General features: G+C 36.9%; 2 protein-coding genes across 2 annotated transcripts; both read right to left on the bottom strand.

The window, feature by feature from the left end:
- Positions 1-242: 242 nt before the first annotated feature.
- Positions 243-7,219, bottom strand: LOC113068382 (short-chain dehydrogenase/reductase 3-like). The gene is made up of 6 exons (XM_026241124.1): positions 6,715-7,219; positions 3,988-4,131; positions 3,133-3,252; positions 2,304-2,542; positions 900-1,025; positions 243-745 (listed from the first exon to the last, which is right to left on the bottom strand). The coding sequence occupies exons 1-6, from the start codon at positions 6,910-6,912 to the stop codon at positions 661-663; spliced, it is 912 nt and encodes a 303-aa protein (XP_026096909.1). The 5' UTR covers positions 6,913-7,219; the 3' UTR covers positions 243-660.
- A 1,606-nt stretch (positions 7,220-8,825) lies between these two features.
- LOC113068381 (immunoglobulin superfamily member 21-like) lies at positions 8,826-19,095 on the bottom strand. Its single transcript, XM_026241123.1, has 10 exons — positions 18,825-19,095; positions 14,950-15,062; positions 13,829-13,950; positions 13,584-13,702; positions 12,436-12,551; positions 11,815-12,295; positions 11,212-11,312; positions 10,626-10,818; positions 9,632-9,670; positions 8,826-9,547 (listed from the first exon to the last, which is right to left on the bottom strand). Exons 1-10 carry the CDS (start codon positions 18,880-18,882, stop codon positions 9,471-9,473), a joined length of 1,419 nt encoding a protein of 472 aa, XP_026096908.1. The 5' UTR covers positions 18,883-19,095; the 3' UTR covers positions 8,826-9,470.
- Positions 19,096-20,651: the final 1,556 nt, after the last annotated feature.

Raw genomic sequence — 20,651 nt, 5'->3', positions numbered from 1 at the left:
AAAATGCATTTAGTTTAAATCTAAATATATTATAAAATATAATTTAAGGAGAAAGAACATACAATTCCACTCTTAAAATAAATTTTGAGTAAATTTTGGACAGTATTAATACATTTAAATTGAAATATATAAAAAAAATGGTCTTAAAAATGGGATAATTGAGAAAATAACAAAAATTTGATGTTTATGTCAATATATTTTACAATCTATATCAGCAACTATAAAAATATAAATATTTGAAAAAATATATATGCATTTGCCGTATGTGGTTGAAGACTTTAACTTTTGTTTTTGTGACAAAATCAGTAATAATCTATAAAACTCCCAAGTCACACCTTACAAGAGCAAACATGCCCTGATTAAAACCTCAGAGCGTTCTAAGAACCATTTCTTTCTTAACTCTAACAGTCTGTGCTCCTTGCAATCACGATATCAAAGGAACAGGTTCACCTACATGCCTGTGTGCAGTCCAGTATAGGGCAACCACGTAAAACCCCTTCCTGGGAAAACAAGCCATCTTAACACGCTGTTCCCACTGACCCTTTCAGTCTTTTTTTTTTTTTGGTCCACAAAGCAACAGATTGATGTTCCTGGATGCAGTGCTTGCTTTGCATGAAAAATTGGTTTTGAGGATTTTTCACAGTCAAGCAGTTTCTGAGATTAAGTCCGGCCTTTGAATGTGTTCATGCAGGTGTAGCTTCCTGAAAACTTATGGATCTCTTCCAGGGCAGACTGGGGCAAAAGGCTGCGAAGAAATCAAGAAGTTATGTGCAGCCAGTTGAATAATATATATATAAAATAATGAATAAACATTTATGAAAACCATGATGAATTATAATATGTTGTTTATATGACAAACTTATATTCTGCTCGGATTTCTTCAGCAGTGATAGTCTCACCTCTTAAGAATGACAAGAAAGTGCATGGTCCATGGCAGGACAACGAAAGCAGTGTTGGTCCTTACAGCTTTCACAGTGCGTTCGGCCACCATCTCAGGATTCAGAGGAGGAAACAGCTTAGGGAACCTAAAAAGATGAATTCATTGAATGATGGACCACTTTAATTCCAACATTAGGGCCTTTGGCACCACAGGAACCTTTTCATAGTACCAGAACCAACTGTGGAACTACCCACTTGTGGGCGTTTTCACACCGCAGGAACTAGGTGCGATTTTATTACCGGACTGACTTTTGAGAACCAAATTAGCTCCTTCTCTGGAGCAGGGTCTAATCAGCACAACTGGTAATTCCCGTGACATAAGTATACATTGATTGGCCGGACGCCTTCAAAAACGCCCTCACCCACCATGATTTAAAACACATACTTAAAGCTGCGGTAGGGAACTTTTGACGCTCTAGCGGTTAATAAACAGAACTGCTTGCATCTTGTGGAAGAACATTGTAGCCGGAGCTACTTCTCTCTGTTTATGTCTATGAAGAATCACAAAGGTACTGGGTTACTCCGCCGCTGTATCCCGGAAGCAATCTAAAATAGTCTGAATATAAACACTTATTATAGGTGCACCCTAGTGATTCAGGACAAGCTAAAAACACGGTTTGGAAAATGGATTCATGGTGTACTCGCTTATTATGTTCATTTTTCTACATTTTGAACACAAACAAAGTTACGGACCGCAGCTCTGATTGGTTATTTTTTACCGGGAGCGCATGACTTTCTGCAAATGGCAATAGGACCACTGGGGGGAGCCAGAGGAGCTTGATTTTTTTCACAGATTATCTGTCTCATATTCTACTGTCAGGACATAATCACAGGTTTAATAAATATGTAAAAAATATTTTTTTACAAAAGTTCCCTACAGCACCTTTAAACATACTGTAAACACTGTCAACTTATTTCGCAAGTATAATGAATAAATATACGCGATAAATATACGGACGCTGAAGTGCAGGCACTTGCAGCAGATGTAGCACTGCCAGTTGTCAGTGGAGATTCTTAGTCCTCCTTTCAGTTCTTTCAATCGCTTTACGTTTACGTCGACATACCATGTCCATTATTGTGAAACCCGCGAGACACAACAAAAACACAGCTCCGATCACAGCGTCCTCCATCCTCCTGTTGTTATTCTTTGTTAACGTTGTTGAACGTCGCAAACAAATGACATTGCTGTCGACCTGCTTACGTCATGTCCTAGTACACACAGTCGGTGCAAATGCAACCCTTTAAATGGTACTGGGAAATAGTTCACGCAAAATCGTCACAATACTTTAGTACTGTACATTTAGTTCTGGTACTAAACCGGTGCGAAAGGCCCTTTATGTTTATCAGCACCAGCAGCTCATTACCTAACTTTCATGCCCTGGAACATCTCTGTGTCTGTATGGAAGGGAAGCACCGTGGTGCAGCCCACTCCTGGACAGTCCAGCAGGCCTAGCGTCAGGCTTTCCATGAAGGCATAAGACGAGGCCTTGGACGTACAGTAGTCGATGGCTCCAGGGATGGAGGAGAGGGAGAGAATGGAGTTGATGCATACCACGTGGCCATTGCAGAGCTCCAGCATGCGAGGCAGAAATGCTTTCGTGGTCTGTGAGGGAGACAGACACAAATACACATTGTTCTGTTCCCTCAACCATCTTCTGGGAAATCTAACAATAACAATGAAAGCTTCAGAACTTCGAGAATGTGTTAATTATCTAGTATTCTCTGGACTACCTTTGGTGAACATATTTGACTGGCTCAGCAGAAATATGAGCCCACATTCAGTGTTTGATTTCAATTCAGATTGCACCTCTGCAAAACTCTATATAAATAGATCTTCCGAGTAGTCCGATTTCTTCTAAATGTTTAACTTGAACTATTCCACTAGTTATTTTAGGACCGTTCACTTTTGTTTGATTATCCCTTTTGCATTGTTGTCTCTAAATGTTCTATGCAAGGAATGTGGTGTAACTTTCACTCTTGGCAAAAACATGCTTAAATGCTGAGGAACACTTCCGAGTATTACAGCTTGCCAAGTGACTTAACATTAAGTAACTGAAAAATGTTTTTAAAACACAAAGGAGTATCTAGAGTTCATGTTAGGTTCAAAGCACGGTTACTGTAGTAAGGCTGTGCTATAATAAATGGACAGTCATGCGCACAGTGAGTAAGTTAAGATATTGATTAGTGTCTTACCCAGAACTGTCCAAATGTGTTTATGTGCTGGGTTTTCAGAAGTGCGTCGTCATCGCTGTCCATCAGACTTTTTCCATGGACAACAGCTGCATTATTGACAAGAATGGTGACATCCCCGACCTGCACGAGACCAGACCACATTGCATCCATTAAGAGTAAACTTGACTGTGTGGATAAGTACAATTTTAATTAATTTTATTACATTTGATTATTATTAAGAAAAGAAAATATACAGTAATATATACCAAAGTAATAATAATGATATACAAATATAATATAATTTTAAATGTTTTTATAATATAAATTGTGAAATAAAAATATGCGATGTTTAATTTATGAGACAAAATGGTACCACAATAGAATACTTAAGCAAAGAAAAATATAGCAAAATCATTTAAAAAAAAAAATAAATAAATAAATAAAATATGTGAATAATATTTGTTTCAATTAAGAAAAAAATAATTCCAAACTGATACCAGAGCAGAGAAAAATATATTAAATAATGTAAAAATAAAATAAAAATAGTAGCAATATAATGTAAATAAATATAAAAAATATAATATAAAATAATATAAATAATAATAATAATTTTTTTTAGAAATCAACATGAATAGGTGTCCATATATATGGGAGTCTTCAGCATTTAAAGACTTGAAAATCCCTAGCCTAGACCCTAGTGGACACAATGTGGGTGCTAGAGAGCACCCATCTGAAAGCCAAAATGACGTGGATGGATATACCCAAGCAAAAGCCACAAGACTAGCTGTTTGAGACAGGGTCACTCTCTATGAAATCCTTTTGACTACAATATCTTTTGAGGTCTCTTGAGACAAATCTTGCAGAGTGTAATTATACCTTTTCCCTGAGCACTTTGGCTTGCTGGTACACCTCCTCTCTGTTGCCCACGTCGCACACAAAGTAATGGCACTCTGTTCCGGTCACACAGATCTCCTCACATGTCTCTTTTAAACATTTCTCTGTGCGGCCCCACAAAACCACCTGTGAAAGGAAAGTCATGATTGGTGTAACGTAAATGCAGAACATTCAATTCAATTCAAGTTTATTATAGCTCTTTTTATGATACAAATCATTACAAAGCAACTTTACAGAATATTACCTTTCTACAATATTTAGTAGTAGCTTATAAATGGTGACTGTCAGTTTGTGCGCATATGACAGGATTTTTCAGAAAAATTAATACAAGAAATAGTGAGCCAGACAATGAACATTATTAACAGCAGTGATTATATGATGCATTCACACTTGTAGCAATAGTTGTAAGTTCTGTTTGTTGATTCAGGGTTAGCATCATCTCAGAACATCACGTACGGGAATGTTCAGGAGGAATTTTAACATTATGAGATAATCCAACTCTGTGATGTATTATACATGATTGTTACACACTGATGTACAGGTGGAGTTCTTATCACTGTACGTGGGGTTTAGTGAGAGCTAGTGAGAGTGACAGAGGACAGGATCAGACTCTGTAGGTTGGATAACTCTCTGGCTATTAGATCCATCACCCTGCATGGTCAAGAAAGAGGTAATGAACACATGGATGAGTCCATCCCCTCCCCATCCTGTCAAACTCAATCCACCTCATAAACAAACATAAAAACATAAAACAGTCACATGTTCTGACCTTCTGAGGAACCCTTCAGTATTCAAGGCTTCGCAGGGGGGAGCATTAGCCCTGGAAATCTCACAAAACCTGTCAAGAACATGTCCGGGTCACACCAATGTTGTAGTTTTTTTTTTTGTGACCGAACATTCCCCACTTATTCTCACTGTAAAATTAAATATTTCTTCACATTTCAATTGTATTACAGTATTGTGTGTATATATATATATATATATATATATATATATATATATATATATATATATATATATATATATATATATATATATATATATATATATATATATAAAAGCTCCTGGTAACCCTACATAGGACAAGTGGTTTGAAAAATAAAAATACATACTGCCTGATCACCAGTGTCACAAACAATGTCCCATTATCATTAAAAGTTCAAGCTACAAAGAAACATGGGGAGACATGGGCAGGGGCAGCCTTACGCCCCTTCATTAGTGCTGTCCCAGAGGGATCAGGCATGGGGCCAAAGCCCAGCTAGGAGTATGGGATTGCCAGCCTCTATTCACCTTTACCTTCCCACCTTTATACCTCATGCTTTGTAGTTTATGTAATCAATATTTGATCAATATTCAAGTGGCCTAACTTGTGTCTACTTGACTTTCATACACAGCCTTGGATGCACTTGCTTTTCGTTTGATTCTGTTCTTCTGGGATTCAGCCGTGAACAGCCCACAAAATAACACACATGACATCATCAGCCCTGCTCTGCAAAAGCTGGCTGACCTGCCCGTGAACTTGGCTGTGGTAATCAATCTGCAAGGTGCTTCTCTGCCTACTACACCCCCTTGCAACGGATCCATTCACACACCTACACATGTTGAGCACACATTCACACACATAAACGCAGCACATACACATTCACTCCCTCACACACGCACGCTGTTAAAGTAGTGCAGCTATTCCAGACACCTGAAGCTTGTGCTTTAGTGTTACCGAGCATTAACAAAACAAGTTTAAATCCGTTTTATATTCATTAACAATACTCATAATAAAAAAGATGATTTGTAATGATTTATCCTGGATGTTTTTTTGTTTGTTTTTTTTTTCCTCAGGGAAGAATGAACTACCCTGGAAGGTTAAAGAGTCATACATGATTTGAGTTCAACAAAACAGCCTTGCCTGTCAGCAGCCCATTGTTGGGCATTTGTAAAGACATAAAGGCTTAGGAAACACCTGTGTTTGTGTGCAGGAGGAATATGAAACAGATCTCAGACTCCGATGAGGGCAGCGACAGGTCACTCTTTTGACTGTGCCCCATCAGACCAAACTCGACCATTTCAACATGGATTTAGATAGCCCTAAAAGGAGTGTTTACTGCAGTGTGAATACATCAGGCAAACACAACCCTTACTAGTTCTGTTTGGTTGTCAGTAATGCTGAAATAATAAACAAACGATCAATTATATAACAGAAAAAATGTCGTACAACTTTCTTACAGGCACATTAATCTGAGCTAATTCCTTTTTTATTTATCTTTATTGCTTTATGAATTTTGTGCGAGTATTGTAGGAGTGCTGTCAGTTTTTTTATATCTTATTTAATCAATGTCATCAACTGAGCAGTTTAGGAGCAAGTAGGAGAGGAGGGAACCAAAACACGACACGACGCTACAGGGTTACATTGATATGATATAAGTAGCCCTATACTATACGTTTAATTTTTATCAAATTTCTAAATATCAGAAAAATAAAACAGAACGTTAGTGTTGTGTTAAAAAAAAAAATTGTAGAAAGCTACGTTTAGCCAAACTTGTAAGTGGCGCCAAATTAAAAGTTGCGTTGCTCGAGACTCCTTGTCTAAATTCCTTTGAAGTAGGCAGGTAAAGACTGAAATAGACAGCACTTTTTGAATTACTAAGAGCATGTGAGGAGATAACATCTTAAAGAATATCATTACAGCGAATAAAAACACTAAGGCAGCCTTACCTTTCTTGCTCCTTGCTTGGCGAACTCTTTAGCCAGGTGACGGCCGATTCCTCTTCCTCCTCCGGTGATGAGGACCACATCAGTGCCCAGATCTCTGCGCTTCTGCCGCGTAAACAAGCGCACGATCGCCCTCAGTGAGCATAAGAAGATCTGGAGAGGGAAAAGCAACGCGCATCCCAGCACCTTCATCTCCATCATGACTCAGAGTCCAATATTTCTATAGAGTTTGTGGAATAAAACAAGCTCATAAGAAGGGAGTGTGTTTTTATCTTATCAGCTGTCAAAAGGCACGCTGTAGTTCTCTGGGTAACTGGAAATGCGTCCTGCTCTCCTGGTCTGTAGGAAGTAAGTCCCTTAAAGTGCCAGCAGGTCTAACAAAGCAGGTCCATCAGCGTGCCAAGTGTCTTACCTATCTACGAGTGAAGAACTGTCACATGTGAGTCTCTCTCTCTTTCTCTCTCACACACACACATACACACACACACACAACACGCACTCGTGACGCAGGAGGCGGGACGGGACTCTTGCAAGTGTCTTAGACATTGAGTGATTGAGAGATAATTAGTGAAACATTTATTCATATTTTATCAATAAATATCCAGTTCCACAGCTAACAGGGAACATTCTCAGTTCTGACAGGGTTCTCTCAGTGTTATGAACAAACGTCCAGTGACCTTTATGATGTTCTAAAAAACCGCACTCAAATATAATTTTTACATCGTTCGTGGAGCTTGTCTTTTCAATAGAATGTTTGTTCATGGATGTTCATCTATCGTTTTTAAATGTTAGGCTACCACATTGAAAAGTAATGGAGATCAGTAAAAAAGTACTTTTTTTTTCTTTTAAAAGATGATATTTTAGACATATATATTTTGCTGTGGTCAGTAACTCGTAAGTGTGGTCTATTAATACCAGTGGTATTTTGTACAAATGTAGATAGTAATACCAGTGGTATTTTGTACAAATGTAGAACGACTTCAATATAATTTCACTTTGAGCATAAATTGAACACTTTTACCTTTGACCCCATCAGATAACGAGCCAGATAACGAACAACAGACTGACGAGTCAAGAACCGGTTGCATAGGTTTTCGGATCACCAGTAGTTCTTTCGGACAGTTCTATTCAATAAACCATTTTGCATTTGTTTGTGGTTCATAAGATACATGTATAAAATTGATGTTACATTGATATTTTTGCGTGCATCAATTAACCATTTTGAGTCTAATTTCATCCCATAGTACTTCACTGTAACTCCGTACCCGAAAAAAAGCTCTCCGATGTTCTAACCGCGGGAAACAATGATGAGATCACGTGATATTTGGCAGCTCCATTAAGGATCAAGAGGGTTGCGTTCTAAACATGCTGTCCTGGCTTGAAATCCAAATGTAGTCGAACGGTGAGAAAAACGCTTTGTAACTTTCATCCCGCGTTACTTTCGTTCTTAACGAAAGTTACCCCTTAACATTCCCATAATGTTTGCAAAATTATAAAATGGAACGTTACCTTAAAACATAAAAAAAACATGTTTTGTACATTCGGAATTAATAACTTAACTGGAACATTAGCAAAATGTTCTTAGAACATAGTTTTGTTAGCTGCGTCATTATTCCAAACTAACCGATTTATAATTTAGGCTATAACTAAACCATAACAGAAGTTTTAGTGCCCTTGAATTTTATTGGTCAAGCGTGTTCCAAATGGGTTTACTGCGTTCTAACCCCTCTGTAAATGAGGAAAACGTTATGCATTCATGTGGAAAACAATACATTAGTTTTCTGTTATTATCGATATTAATATATTTTACTATTATTTTATATTATTTGATCTATATCCATTATATGCATGCTATAGCTATAACATAATCATCTCAAATAAAGCAAACAGTGAAAAATGATTGATTAACTATAAATGTGTGGTTTATATGTTCATCCATAATGTCTTGATATTATTAAAATACAGCATAGAAAATTCAGCTAATTTTACATCACTCATTTCCATTGACAACCGACTTGTTTCCCCGCCATATTTCGCGTTCCACCATCATTTACATTTTATACAAACTTTTGTACGAAAGAACAAAATAATTGAAATTAATTCCAAAACTTGCTTTTAATTTTTCTTGTAGCAACACACCTTGTTCACTACAGAGATAAGAACATTGCATTGCGCTATAATGCATTACATAACTGTTTGAGGAACTTCTTAGTACACACCACCCAAAAGGGTCTATGGACATTTTATGCATAAAAAAAGGTATTCTGTCTGAAGCTCTATACTGTCATCTAGAGGTCATATGCAGTGGGTGAATCTGATCCTCAAGTCTCAATAGCCTCTGCCATGAAATCAGGGGATTTTTTAAGGAACAACATTAATAAAATGGCATTACAATAAGCTGTTTAGAATGATGAGAGCTGTAATGTATGTCCAGGATTATCTGTATGTGGGCCGTCCTATTGCACTTTAATCCTTTTTTGCAACACAGCTGTGCACAATGTAATGTAGAAAATGAATTCAAAGCATTAATAAGTCATTGTATTGTAACAAAACAGGTGTGGAACAAACTGAGCTGAACCGTAGTCACATGGTTGGGGTGGTCAGGGTGGGTTGAGCTTATTGTTTTCATTCTGAGCACATATTTCTCTGATGCAATATCAGTCCTGGATTATAGCGTAGCTGCCGGGCAGCGAGAGAGATGGCAGAGGAGTTGACAGAGTATCAGAGAAGGTACTAATGGAAAGCACACCCCATTGTGCTCATGTTAACTCCACAGTCAATGTTAACAGCAGCATCATCAACGAGGGTCCAAGCAAGTCTCCAGCAGAATCCCCAACTGAAAATGAATTAACCATTAAAGTGAGAGTTTATCTAGAATACCCTTTAGATATTTCATGTGTAGGATGTTATTGTGCCTTACAGTTCAGATGTCTAGTCTCCTTCTTGATCCTGGGATTTTCTGTTTTAAAAATAAAAAAGCTTTAGTTAAACCGTACAGGTTATCAATAAAAACACATAAAACATAGGAATAAAATAGCACAGAAATATGTGACCTTAAAGGTGCACTCAATATTTTCAAGTACAGGTCTCTGCAGGAAAGTAATGGGAGTTGCCAGATCAGGGCGTTTTTACACCTGATTGGCTGACGTCATAGTGATGTTAGGTTTAGGGGTGGGGTTGGGTAAGGGGGATCATTTTGATTGCATGATTTAGAAACACCCAGCAGTTTGAAAACACCCACAAGGTGATAAACGCCCACATTTGCTCTGCAGAGACCTAAGTCTCAATATTTTGGTTATGTTGAACTCGCTGATATTCTAATGCTACTATAGACATGCCCTATTTGCATTCAACCATGATTAACAGTGCTGCAGGGATTTTTGTAGGCCAAAACCCCCCAAAATTTTTGCACTTCATGGTTACGTTGTCCTGAAATCAATGGACTTTTTGAGTGGGTTTTGATTAATTGCATAAATGACTGTAGAGGTTCTCATTAAATGTCATCACGTCATTCATTGCTGGTCATGTGATCTCAACATGGCGACTGGTTATGCTTGTTGGTATCAAAATCTGACCATAGACTGTGCGTTTGTTTTTGTTTTTTTGCCTACTGATCAAACACATTTATCTTTTGAAAATAAACAGCTAACAGCAATTATATCACACTAAACAGTATGTGGCCTTTAATTACTGAGTACAAACAAAATACTGTATGAAATAAGAATGTTTGGGAATGGTCTGAACATTTAAATGCATGCGAGTGCTAGATAAAGAGAAAACACTGAGTGTCAGATGTGGATCCAGCATTGTGAAGAGGACACATCTTAGGTAAAAAACCGATTAGTACTGTATGAGGCATCTGAGTGTTGGCTACAGACCACATGAATTGTGTGTGATGCATCTGGTATACTGACCAAATACTATGAGGCGGGTGTGAGTGTTGGTAGATCCCAAAGGGTTTTGGACAGTGCAGCGATACATGGATCCGTTGAGCTCAGCTGGGACTCGCTCCAGAGCCAGTACTTTCCCAAATCTCTCTTCACTTCCATCCAGCAGAGGTCCTCCCACACGTGTCCATGTGAACAGAGGCTCTGGAAACACTTTATTCTGTAGCACATTAAATATTCATTAAAAACTTCAGCTATTTAAAACATTGAACATGGTTGTACCCAGCATAAGATGCAGAGTATATAGTTGATATTTTTCTGCATTCAAGTGGGTTACATTACAAACAAAGATTAAATATTTATGAGGAGTTGCTTGGGAGGCTCTTTTTAAACATACATTTGCTAAACACCACTGGCAGTATTCCTGTGCTCACATATATTATACTTGAAGAGAATATTAAACAGTTTTCAAAAGAAGCTCTCAAAGGCGTTTAAGGTCTACTATAAATCATCAAAAGCAACTTAATTATTTAGTTCAACATTTCCAAAAGACATTTGTAGGCTTTCTAATTTAAAACAGACTCTCATTGCTGTTCTTCTTCTATGATTGTACCACTTTGGGCCCCATGTGGAATCCCTCCACTTTGATGTGAACCGTGTCTCCCACTTTCGCTCTGCTTGGGGCCACAGAGAGCTTTGGGCCTTTTGGAGCAGCTTGAAAAACAGTGAGAAATAAAACTGTTGTCAATATGTCAGAGGAGACAGAAAGTCAAGGTGTTCAATTACATATACCTTATGTATGTGTGTATACATATATTACACCCTGTGATGTGCCTAAAATCCTTTACGTTATTTGGTGTTCCCAGGCAGAAATGAACAGAATTTTAAAAATTGCTTGTAAATGTCTTATTATTCTATATTATCATCAAATCTTGGATTCAGCATTTTTGTCAACTCAGCTTTTTTTAATGACTTGCATTAAATATGTATATAAAACTTGCATTTAAACGTGTTGCTAGATTTGAAGATTAAGTGAATGTTAGATGACAGTAAAAGCAATCTAAATGTAAAAACAGGAAAACGGAGCAAACATTATTCAAATATTAAATAGAAAAACTCCATAATAACTTATATATTGTGCAGCCCTAATAAACATACTCAGACAGACACCTCAGTAACTGTATTTATTTGGTAACGTAAATGAACTGACACTCACAGAGCGTAACCTCTGCCTTCATGGGCATGGAAAGAGCCGGGTGCTTGACTTCACAGGTGAACAGAGCCTCATTGTCCAGTTGTGGGTTCAGGTGCCAGGTCAGCATAGCTTGGACCTCCATAGTACCGTCATGCAGCTCAGACTGTGTATGGTTAAAATAGTACAGTGGGCTTGAGCTCAGCACCCAGCGGGGGAACTCTCGGCTGATCACAGTCTCTGGGATGACCTCTGTGGTGGGACTGGGTTCCTCCTGACCAGGGGCTCCAGATATGTAGCTGCGCTGTGGCTGGTCCTTATCAAGGTGCACCGGCTCGCTGTAAGGGCCCAGGAAAGAAAGAGACTTCTGCACTTTTGTATCATCCAGTTCTCGACTGATAAGCGGCTGGTTATCCATGGCAGAGAGCAAGTCTCTGCTTTCAACTTTCTCAGTGGACATGAAAGGATGCACTTCAATAAGTTCTCCATCCCTCTTGAAGTACACCTGAGTTTGGCGAAGAAATAATTACAAAAAGTTACAACTAAACAGCAATGAAACACATTTCCATTTAAATAATCTCTGGTATTTACGTGTCTGTCTATTTAGGTTTTAATAAAGAGCTTTTAGTTTATTCTTCTGCTCACCACGGGGGCAGGTTTTCCTCCAGTTACAATGCAAACAAGTGTGAAGTTTTGAGCCTCGTAGCGACTGAAAGGAGCTGGCTGATTTGCCGCCTCAACAGATATTGATTTTGGTGGAGCTGAGAAGAAACAAAGACATTGAAAACTCATTAGAAATCAAAAGCCTCCCTACAGTAATTCAAAGAGATGAGAGATGACAGTGCAGCATTCAAAGTAATTATTAATATCTTTCTCTCAAGGGCACGTTTGTGCTTCAGACCGCAAGCCAGGAGATCCTTATTTAATGAACTTCAGTTTATAAGCAAAGTGCGTTAGTAGGCAAGATTTATATCACAATAGCAACATCTCATGATTTAAGTCAGTAATCCATGTGAAATCTTTCTGATGATTTCTTAGCTACCATTAAATTAACTCCAGCTTGTATTTCACTTACTCGTCATGGCATGTTACATCCGACTGAAACATTAATTTGCAAGTGCATGCAGAGGGAAATTGCATGAATACCCTGTTGCATATTCCCAGATTTTATGGGCATGTAGGTATTGCACAAGCAATTAAGACAGAGAGACTGAGAATTTGAAATCTTGTCTTGGTTTGACACCAAAAAGATATCCACACTGTTATTATACTATCAAGCTAAAAACTGCTGAATCAAAATAAGCATCCTAAAGTAGATAATCGTCAATTTTCCATTATCATTATTACATTTACAGAATCCTTTCAAATTAGGGAAAAGTGCTCACTAGATTTTTGTTTCAATGATTGAGCTTAAAAATATAATTCACACAAAAATGAGACTTCTGTCATCTTTCATTCTCCCTCTCGTTGTTCCAATCCTCTTTCTTGTGAGGAACTCAAATGAAGATCATTCTGTCCATATATTAAGTGTCAGTTTAGTCCAAATTTATTGTTCTTCAAAATTATTTAGTTTTATGCAAAAGAAAGAGGTTCATACCTGTTTAAAAGAACATGAGGATGAGTAAATGATGAAAGAATAATTTTTTTTTTTTTTTTTTTTTAGTCAAAGGCTAAGAGTTATTATGGATTTTATAAGAGATATTATGGATTTTATGTTAATACAACCAGAAACTAAAGCACATCACCACGTCTTTGACTACATATGTGTATGACGCTTTATAAATAGAACCTACACATGACATTAAGAGTGATACTCCCAGATGCCAAGACCACCTTCTCTCTAGATGCCCTGTCATAGATCCCCACATGGCATTCATATGGTCCATCATCTTCCATCTGAACCTCAGGGAGCCTAAGAACAGTGAGGAACAATCTGTCTAAACACATAACAGCAGTCATAAAAATAGCACTATGCATGCTGAGAGGAAAGCCAAGTATTATCCACTATAAACTGTGCTCTGCTGGATATAACTATAACCTGACAGTTGACTGGTAAACAAGGTCCTCTCGTCTGAGGAAGTCCTCCATGTGAGAAAAATTGGTGTTGTACATGGCGTCGTAGGTAAAAATTTTCTGTTTTGACGTTCCACCTTCCATCACCTTTGAAAACAATGACAATATACTATTATGTACTGGGTACATGTAAGTTAAGAGTAATCATTTGGCATGTACAAATGTTTCCTACTTACAGTAAATGTTTGGTTATTTGCAATAATTCACTTTAAATCTCTAGCTGTTGTCTGGACAAAAATCCTGCTTTTAAATGTATGAATTTCTTCGAATAAGATAAAAAAAACTCCAGCATTAAAGCAGCTGACATCTGTGGTGCAAGTTCTTGTACAGTAAGTTCAGAAATAACTTATTTTTAACCAACTTTTAGTGTACATAGGAAGTCAGATGATCTCATTAACTATGGACATGATCCAATAACATCTGACAACCACTTTCACATTTATGCACATGGCAGACATTTTGATTCAAAGCGACTTCCATTGCTTTTAAAATTCAGTTTTTATCAGTTCATGCATTCCCTAGCAATCAAATAAATGACCTTGTTGTCCAATACCTCTGTCTTACTTTTGGAAATGTAATAAATCATTTTGTTATCCAATAGAAATAAATGTATATAGTTTTTTAATTGTGGCTTGAGTGTCCAAATAGTTTTGGGACCTCTATTACTGTAGTATGTGACCTTATACAGTAAAACTGATCATTTATGATTTGCTTAGTAATTAAATAAACATATAATATATTGCAAATGATGTGACAGAGTCTTTTTTTAAATGTCCTAGAAATATATTGGCATACTGATGTGTTTTAATTGAATGTTTTATCTGTTGGATCAACAATCCTGCCACACTTATGTCTCAGTCTGACGACAAAATGAAAACTTGTCTTAAAATCACTGAGGCGTTAACTCTTAATCCTGAATATATTTTCATATTTTTGACAGCTTCTGTTCTCACAACGTCAGTTTGCCAACAGAACAATACGAGAGATTGAAAAGAACTAGCACACTGAAAAACAAGTGATTTTTTTTCCCCAGGATGGTGGAAGTAAAAGCATGTCAGGCAAAGATGAAACTCGGACCCCACTTACCCGAAACCACACAATCTCTCGTAAGATGCCATCCGTCCTGAAATTGCACTTCAAAGTCACTGTGTCCCCCATAACCACGGGAGGGAGAGGCTCAATGGTGACTGTTAAATAACCTGGAAAAAGATAGCAGTGTCACTTTCTAAATGCATCAGCTGCACAAGCCTCCAATAAATTCCCATTCAAATTACCAGCAAAGAGTCAAAGCAAAATTACAGTGCACTCCTCATTTCTAAAATCATTAAGTCACAAGTTAGCAAAACTGAGAGCTTTTGAAGGCCGCAATGTAAACCTCCCCCAAGAAAGGTCATACTGCAGTGACAGTGAAATTATAGCATTTAATGAGCCCTCGATCCAAGAATATTTCAGATCAAAAACATGATGGAAAAAAACACTATTAATGGATGTTGTGGGAAGTCTGCAAGAAGCTGTCTCAGTGCTACGTTTCATTAATTTTAATCTCCACACAGCAAGAAATAACAGACTTTTATCAGCAAATACCTGACAGGTATATCTGAGTACCCATTACAATGTCTATATTACACGTGACATGTTGACGTGTTATAATCAAACAATTGTTTGCTCTCACTATCTATGACAAAACAAAAAAGCTAAATAAAGTGCATAAAAAATGAATTTAAACCAAAACCAAAGAAAAATACTCTTGATAATTATATGATAAATAAATAAATGATAAATAATATACTTTAATCAACAGATAACTGACATGTATCCTTGATTATCCATTATTCAACAAACTCTGCATGGAAAAAAACTGATCCAAAAATATCTATTTTGCAGACAATGTTTCTAATATCATATTAATAAAATATTTTGCATCGATTTACTCTCACTTCTATAATAAAAATTAAAAAAAGAAAGAAAACTTTAATAACTCTCATCAATACATACTGTATATTGTAATTTATTGTCTGTTTTGCAGAGAATGTTCCTGTTTTACCTCTTGATAAAAAGAAACAAAACAAAAAAATGTAATGTAAAGAAACAAAAGGAAAATAAAAACAAAGCAAAAAAGAGAAACAAAGTCAAATGAAATGTAGCAAAATAAAACAAAACTAAACTAAACAAGCAAAACAAAAATACAAAGCAAAACATGCTATAATGCTACACAATAAAACAAAATTTAAAGAAAGTAAGAAACAAAGGGAAAACATCAAAGCCAAGCAAAATTACAAAAGGTAAAGAAACAAAAAAAAATACTATTAAAAGAAGTAAAGAGATAAAACTTAAACAAAAAAACTAAACAACAAAAAACAAACCAGTGCAAAATCTACAGTAAATACTAAACAATTAAAAAAATGTAAAGAAATATAAAGTAAAAGAAAAAGAAGCAAAGTGAAACAATTCACACAACTAGATGCAACAAAACAGGAAAAAACAAAGCTAAATAGACTACACTATAAATTCTACACTATAAATCAAACACCCATCTGTTAAGAATGCATTTGAAAAAATGTTGCACACCCACATTGTTCAGCGCATTACAGTATTACATAATGAATGTCAGAAAGATGGATTCTTTGTGTAGTTTGATGCTTCAAGATCTAAAGCTATTTCATCACTTCCAGGTCTTCCAGCAATCAGTGCTGCCAGAGCTGTCTCCCTGTCCTAATAAAGTAAAAGGGCTTAGTTTACAATTATTACTCGTATTTTTACCAACATCTGATGTTGAAAACATGCAATGCCTTTGTATGCTGAACAACCATGCAAAACAGCCGTGTCTTGCTGAGTGCTGCAGTTCTATTGAAACAGTCACCATGTACCGAACACAGGCATCAGAGTGGGAGGCAATCGGCCTATAATCTGTCACAAATTCACTGACCTACAAAATCCCACTACTCCACCGTATTGGGTTTTTAAACTGTGACGTCAGTGAATGGATTATTTTTTTCCAATGTATGTGTGTGTTTTCTCTTATTTCCCTAATCCATGGTACTTTCTCCATCAATCAAGTGATCCTGTAGGCTGCCCCACACGCAGCACAGGACATGTCCTGTGACCCTCAGGCATGCGCTACTTTATGCCATCCTTTACTGAGCAGATGCTACAGAGTGTCCTTTAGGAGGCTTAGTAAGGGGGGAGACCATGTCAATTTTGAGGGCTATTACAGTCCCACACCACATAAGAACCTTTTATAGACTGCGATAATCTTGTAAATCACAGAAAATCAATCTCTGGTCAAATGTCACAGTTGGTTAGGAATGTTAATGGTGATGTGCAAGGATTAGTTGATAATTTCAGCAATCTATTTGATTATGTAAACATGCATAAGAGCACATCAAAGGTTAGTGTATATTAAAGAAGTCTAGAGTGCTAACAAAAATGCAATTTGTGTTATATATGACTATGATAAATAAATTATACAGACTGAAACAGTGGGCTTCTGTTATTAATTGATAAAAAATAATGAATGACATCAGTTAAACACTGAATGCTTGGTCACCATATACAATTATGGAGATGTGTGTTTTTTCCTCACATCCATATTTGCATTAACATCCAAGCAATACTGGTAATGACTAATTCATGCTGTGAAGTCATGATCCTTCCTAAACTGCTATGAGTATCAATATAATTTACCAATGTAACTTTCAATTCTGTCAATCTTTCACTCAAAACATTATAAAAACAATAGCTAAGTCCAAGAACCATGCTATGCATCATAATAAAACTTGAATATGGTATCTACTGCAAAGCATTTGAGAGAACTAAAGCTAAAAACATAAGGCTTAAATCTAGGGCTGCACAATTTCTCAAATTTCTAATCGCGATTACAGTTATGGATGCCATAATTACGTAATCGTTCAAAGCAGCAATTAATCGTTCAAAGTCCACTTATGTTATTCTGCGTGCTTTAGATGCTTTTTTTTCTGTTATCAAGGGTTTTTCCATTGGTTTAATTTTGGTTTTAGTATAACATTCCATGCATATTTTTACCTCTTTTTTAAAGAAGAAACTAATCTGATGCAGTTGGCATTTGATGTGTAATACTATAGAAAAGCAATAAAAGTTATTCAGTGTTTTCAGTTTGTTTTCATATAATAATATGGCATGCAGTTGCTTCAAACAAAGGTGTAAACATTAATTTAATTGTAATTAATAATTGCAATTACAATTTCAAAGGAATAATCGACAATTAAGATTTTTGTCATAATCGTGCAGCCTTATTTAAATCACATTCATATGATTACAAATAAAGAAACACTGCTACTGATGGACTTCTAAAAGCTCCTGTACCTCTGATATGATCTGACCAGTGACATTATGAGCTCGACTCAATGTGAATGAGACATAACGTGATGCTATATATAGGCAGCATTCTTGAGTTACAGTAAAGAGTTTGATAGCTGCGATCACTGATTCATGCAAACAAAATTCATGTCTCGTTTAGCACTATAGTTCTGCAATCAATGATCTTTAATTATTTCAGAGAGCAGATAACCCAGCGTAAATCTGGGTCAGGACAAAAGATTAAGCTTTATCCTCAAAATAACCACCCATCAAAATCATTAAACAAGTGCACCTGTGTTTAAAGGACAAGCCACCTCAATCTAGAAATCATTCAATCAATGCAACATCCGAACAGAATAGCCTGAGGCTGTAAATATAGTGCAGATAGCATCTTGTAAATATAGTGCAGATAGCATCTTTATGTGGTTTGTTATTGACAACCTGCTAAAATCTTTAAAACTGTACAGTATAAAGTTACCACATAGCCTACATGTACAATAAATGTACAATCTATACATTTAGTCCAAAGTGCGGTTTTTAAAGTGCAGTAAAAATATCAATATGGCATGAATTTATCACATTTACTGCTGGCTGCTCATATCACACATAATTCAAGTAAAACGTACCTATAACGAAGTCCAGTAGGTCAGCACACAGGAGCAAAGATAAAGTAATTATACTCATCTCTTTTGACTTATTTTAATATCATTCAATGCCGCAAGAGTGTCAGTATTCCATCTTAATATTATGTTAATGTCATCCTCCGTACAAAGCTGAAATATTGAGTAACTCGACGCAGTTCTCCCTGTGATTTCTCATGGTGTCCGTCTAAGGGAGCAGCAGCAGCATCTCTCTGGGCTCCGTCGGGCGGAGATTTACCAAAGCAACAGATTTGAATGAATTCACGCTCTCGTGCGCGCGCCCCCTGCCCGGAGCGCGCGCAGTCATTAACTCTCATACTCACACTCGCTTGAGCACACAGACTCGTTTAATTACCTCGAGAAATCTGAAGAAATGACTGCTAGGGGAAAACGCTAAATTCTATGTTATTTACGTAGGAAGGTTAGTCTGAAATAGTTAGAATGAAAATATTAGGTTTGCTTATGTACCAGGATTATATTAATGCACAGTAGGCCTACTGCTAGAAAGTTAGATCCGTCCAAATACAGTAGATGGAATCATGGAACTCTGGATTTGGGCACTCAGCGTAACGCATCACAGCTAAGTTTGCCTTAAAAAGTGGTGGGGACGGGACGAGGTGGAGGTAGCGGTGAGGTGGGTGGGGATTACACCTACTGGCAGCCATTTACATGGCACACTAATTTCCTTTACAGGACGCACTGAAAAGGCAGCTAGAAAGCAAGCTATAATTTGTAGGCTATAAATGAACTTGTACGGAACATCATCAGACAGACTTCAGCGTTAGTTCTCGCTTATTTTACGGTCAATGCGTTCGAGACTGGATAGGCCTATGTGCGGCAGAGAACAGTAGGGGAGACCGGGGATGGTTGTAACACTTTTTTCTTCAACGCCTAAAATTACCTTTTTATTTTGGCTACAAGTCTAAAACTTCTAGGCAAAGTACCCACATGTTTATACTACAAATGGAAACAATTTAAATGTATTCAACTATATCACAGACTTTGTGAGATGATGACAAATACAAGGTGGTCCTTTGTTACAACCTACCCCACTACTGGGGTAGGTTGTAACACATACTGGGGTAAGTTGTTACAGGTAGACAAAATATACAAAAACTAAGGGTACTCCAAGTGATTTGACACAAAAACAGTTTTATTTTAAATGAATGACTGCAACAATAAATATGTGAATATGTTTATCCATACTCCAGAGAATGAACAAATGAAATGCATTCTTTACCAGTCACAAGTTCTAGTAATTCTGTAGAATTGTTAAAATCACAAAAATGTTCTTGGTTGTATGTAAGGGGATGGTTGTAACACTTTCAAAACACGTGTTACAACCTACCCCTTCACTGTCACCCATTGTTTAGCAAGCTGTATTAGCATGGTGCTTTGAAATTGGCAGAAGGTTGATACACCATTCTTTACTAGAGAAACTACAGTTTGACCTGATATAACTCATACAACATTATCTACAACGGTAGAAGTACTAAACAAAATATTATCTTGTTAATTTTTTTTACTTTCTGACCTCAGAATTAGATTTTCTGCTGTAGCTTAAGGAGAGATAGCAACACAGACTGGAAAACCTCCATGTGGGATTGTAAAGGAAGCCTGATGAAACTGAAATTGTCACATGACTCCTATCTTGCCCCTGATTCATGGAATTGGTAGTGTTACAACTCTCCCCGTGTTACAACCATCCCCGGTCTCCCCTAGATGTCGAACGGCTCCTGTAGTGTGTTTCTAGCCATCTTCTGAATGAATAGCGCCTCACTGATAATAATAACAAATCTTTTTTTTTTTTTT

The sequence above is a fragment of the Carassius auratus genome, linkage group LG44F (assembly GCF_003368295.1).
Source record: "Carassius auratus strain Wakin linkage group LG44F, ASM336829v1, whole genome shotgun sequence".
NCBI classification, from domain to species: Eukaryota; Metazoa; Chordata; class Actinopteri; order Cypriniformes; family Cyprinidae; genus Carassius; species Carassius auratus.
This window is presented reverse-complemented; position numbering and strand designations above follow the sequence as displayed.

Bases quoted from the DNA above. Each gene is read 5' to 3' on its own strand.
- LOC113068382 (XM_026241124.1), bottom strand. From the start codon at position 6,912: ATGATGGAGATGAAGGTGCTGGGATGCGCGTTGCTTTTCCCTCTCCAG. The intron at 4,132-6,714 runs GTAAGGCTGCCT...TTCCTTTCACAG, and splicing joins CCAAGCAAGGAGCAAGAAAG to GTGGTTTTGTGGGGCCGCAC. The intron at 1,026-2,303 runs GTAATGAGCTGC...TCATCTTTTTAG, and splicing joins TTCCAGGGCATGAAAGTTAG to GTTCCCTAAGCTGTTTCCTC.
- LOC113068381 (XM_026241123.1), bottom strand. From the start codon at position 18,882: ATGAGTATAATTACTTTATCTTTGCTCCTGTGTGCTGACCTACTGGAC. The intron at 15,063-18,824 runs GTACGTTTTACT...ATCTTTTTCCAG, and splicing joins CCTACTGGACTTCGTTATAG to GTTATTTAACAGTCACCATT. The intron at 12,552-13,583 runs GTAGGTTCTATT...GTTTCTTCTCAG, and splicing joins TATCACTCTTAATGTCATGT to CTCCACCAAAATCAATATCT.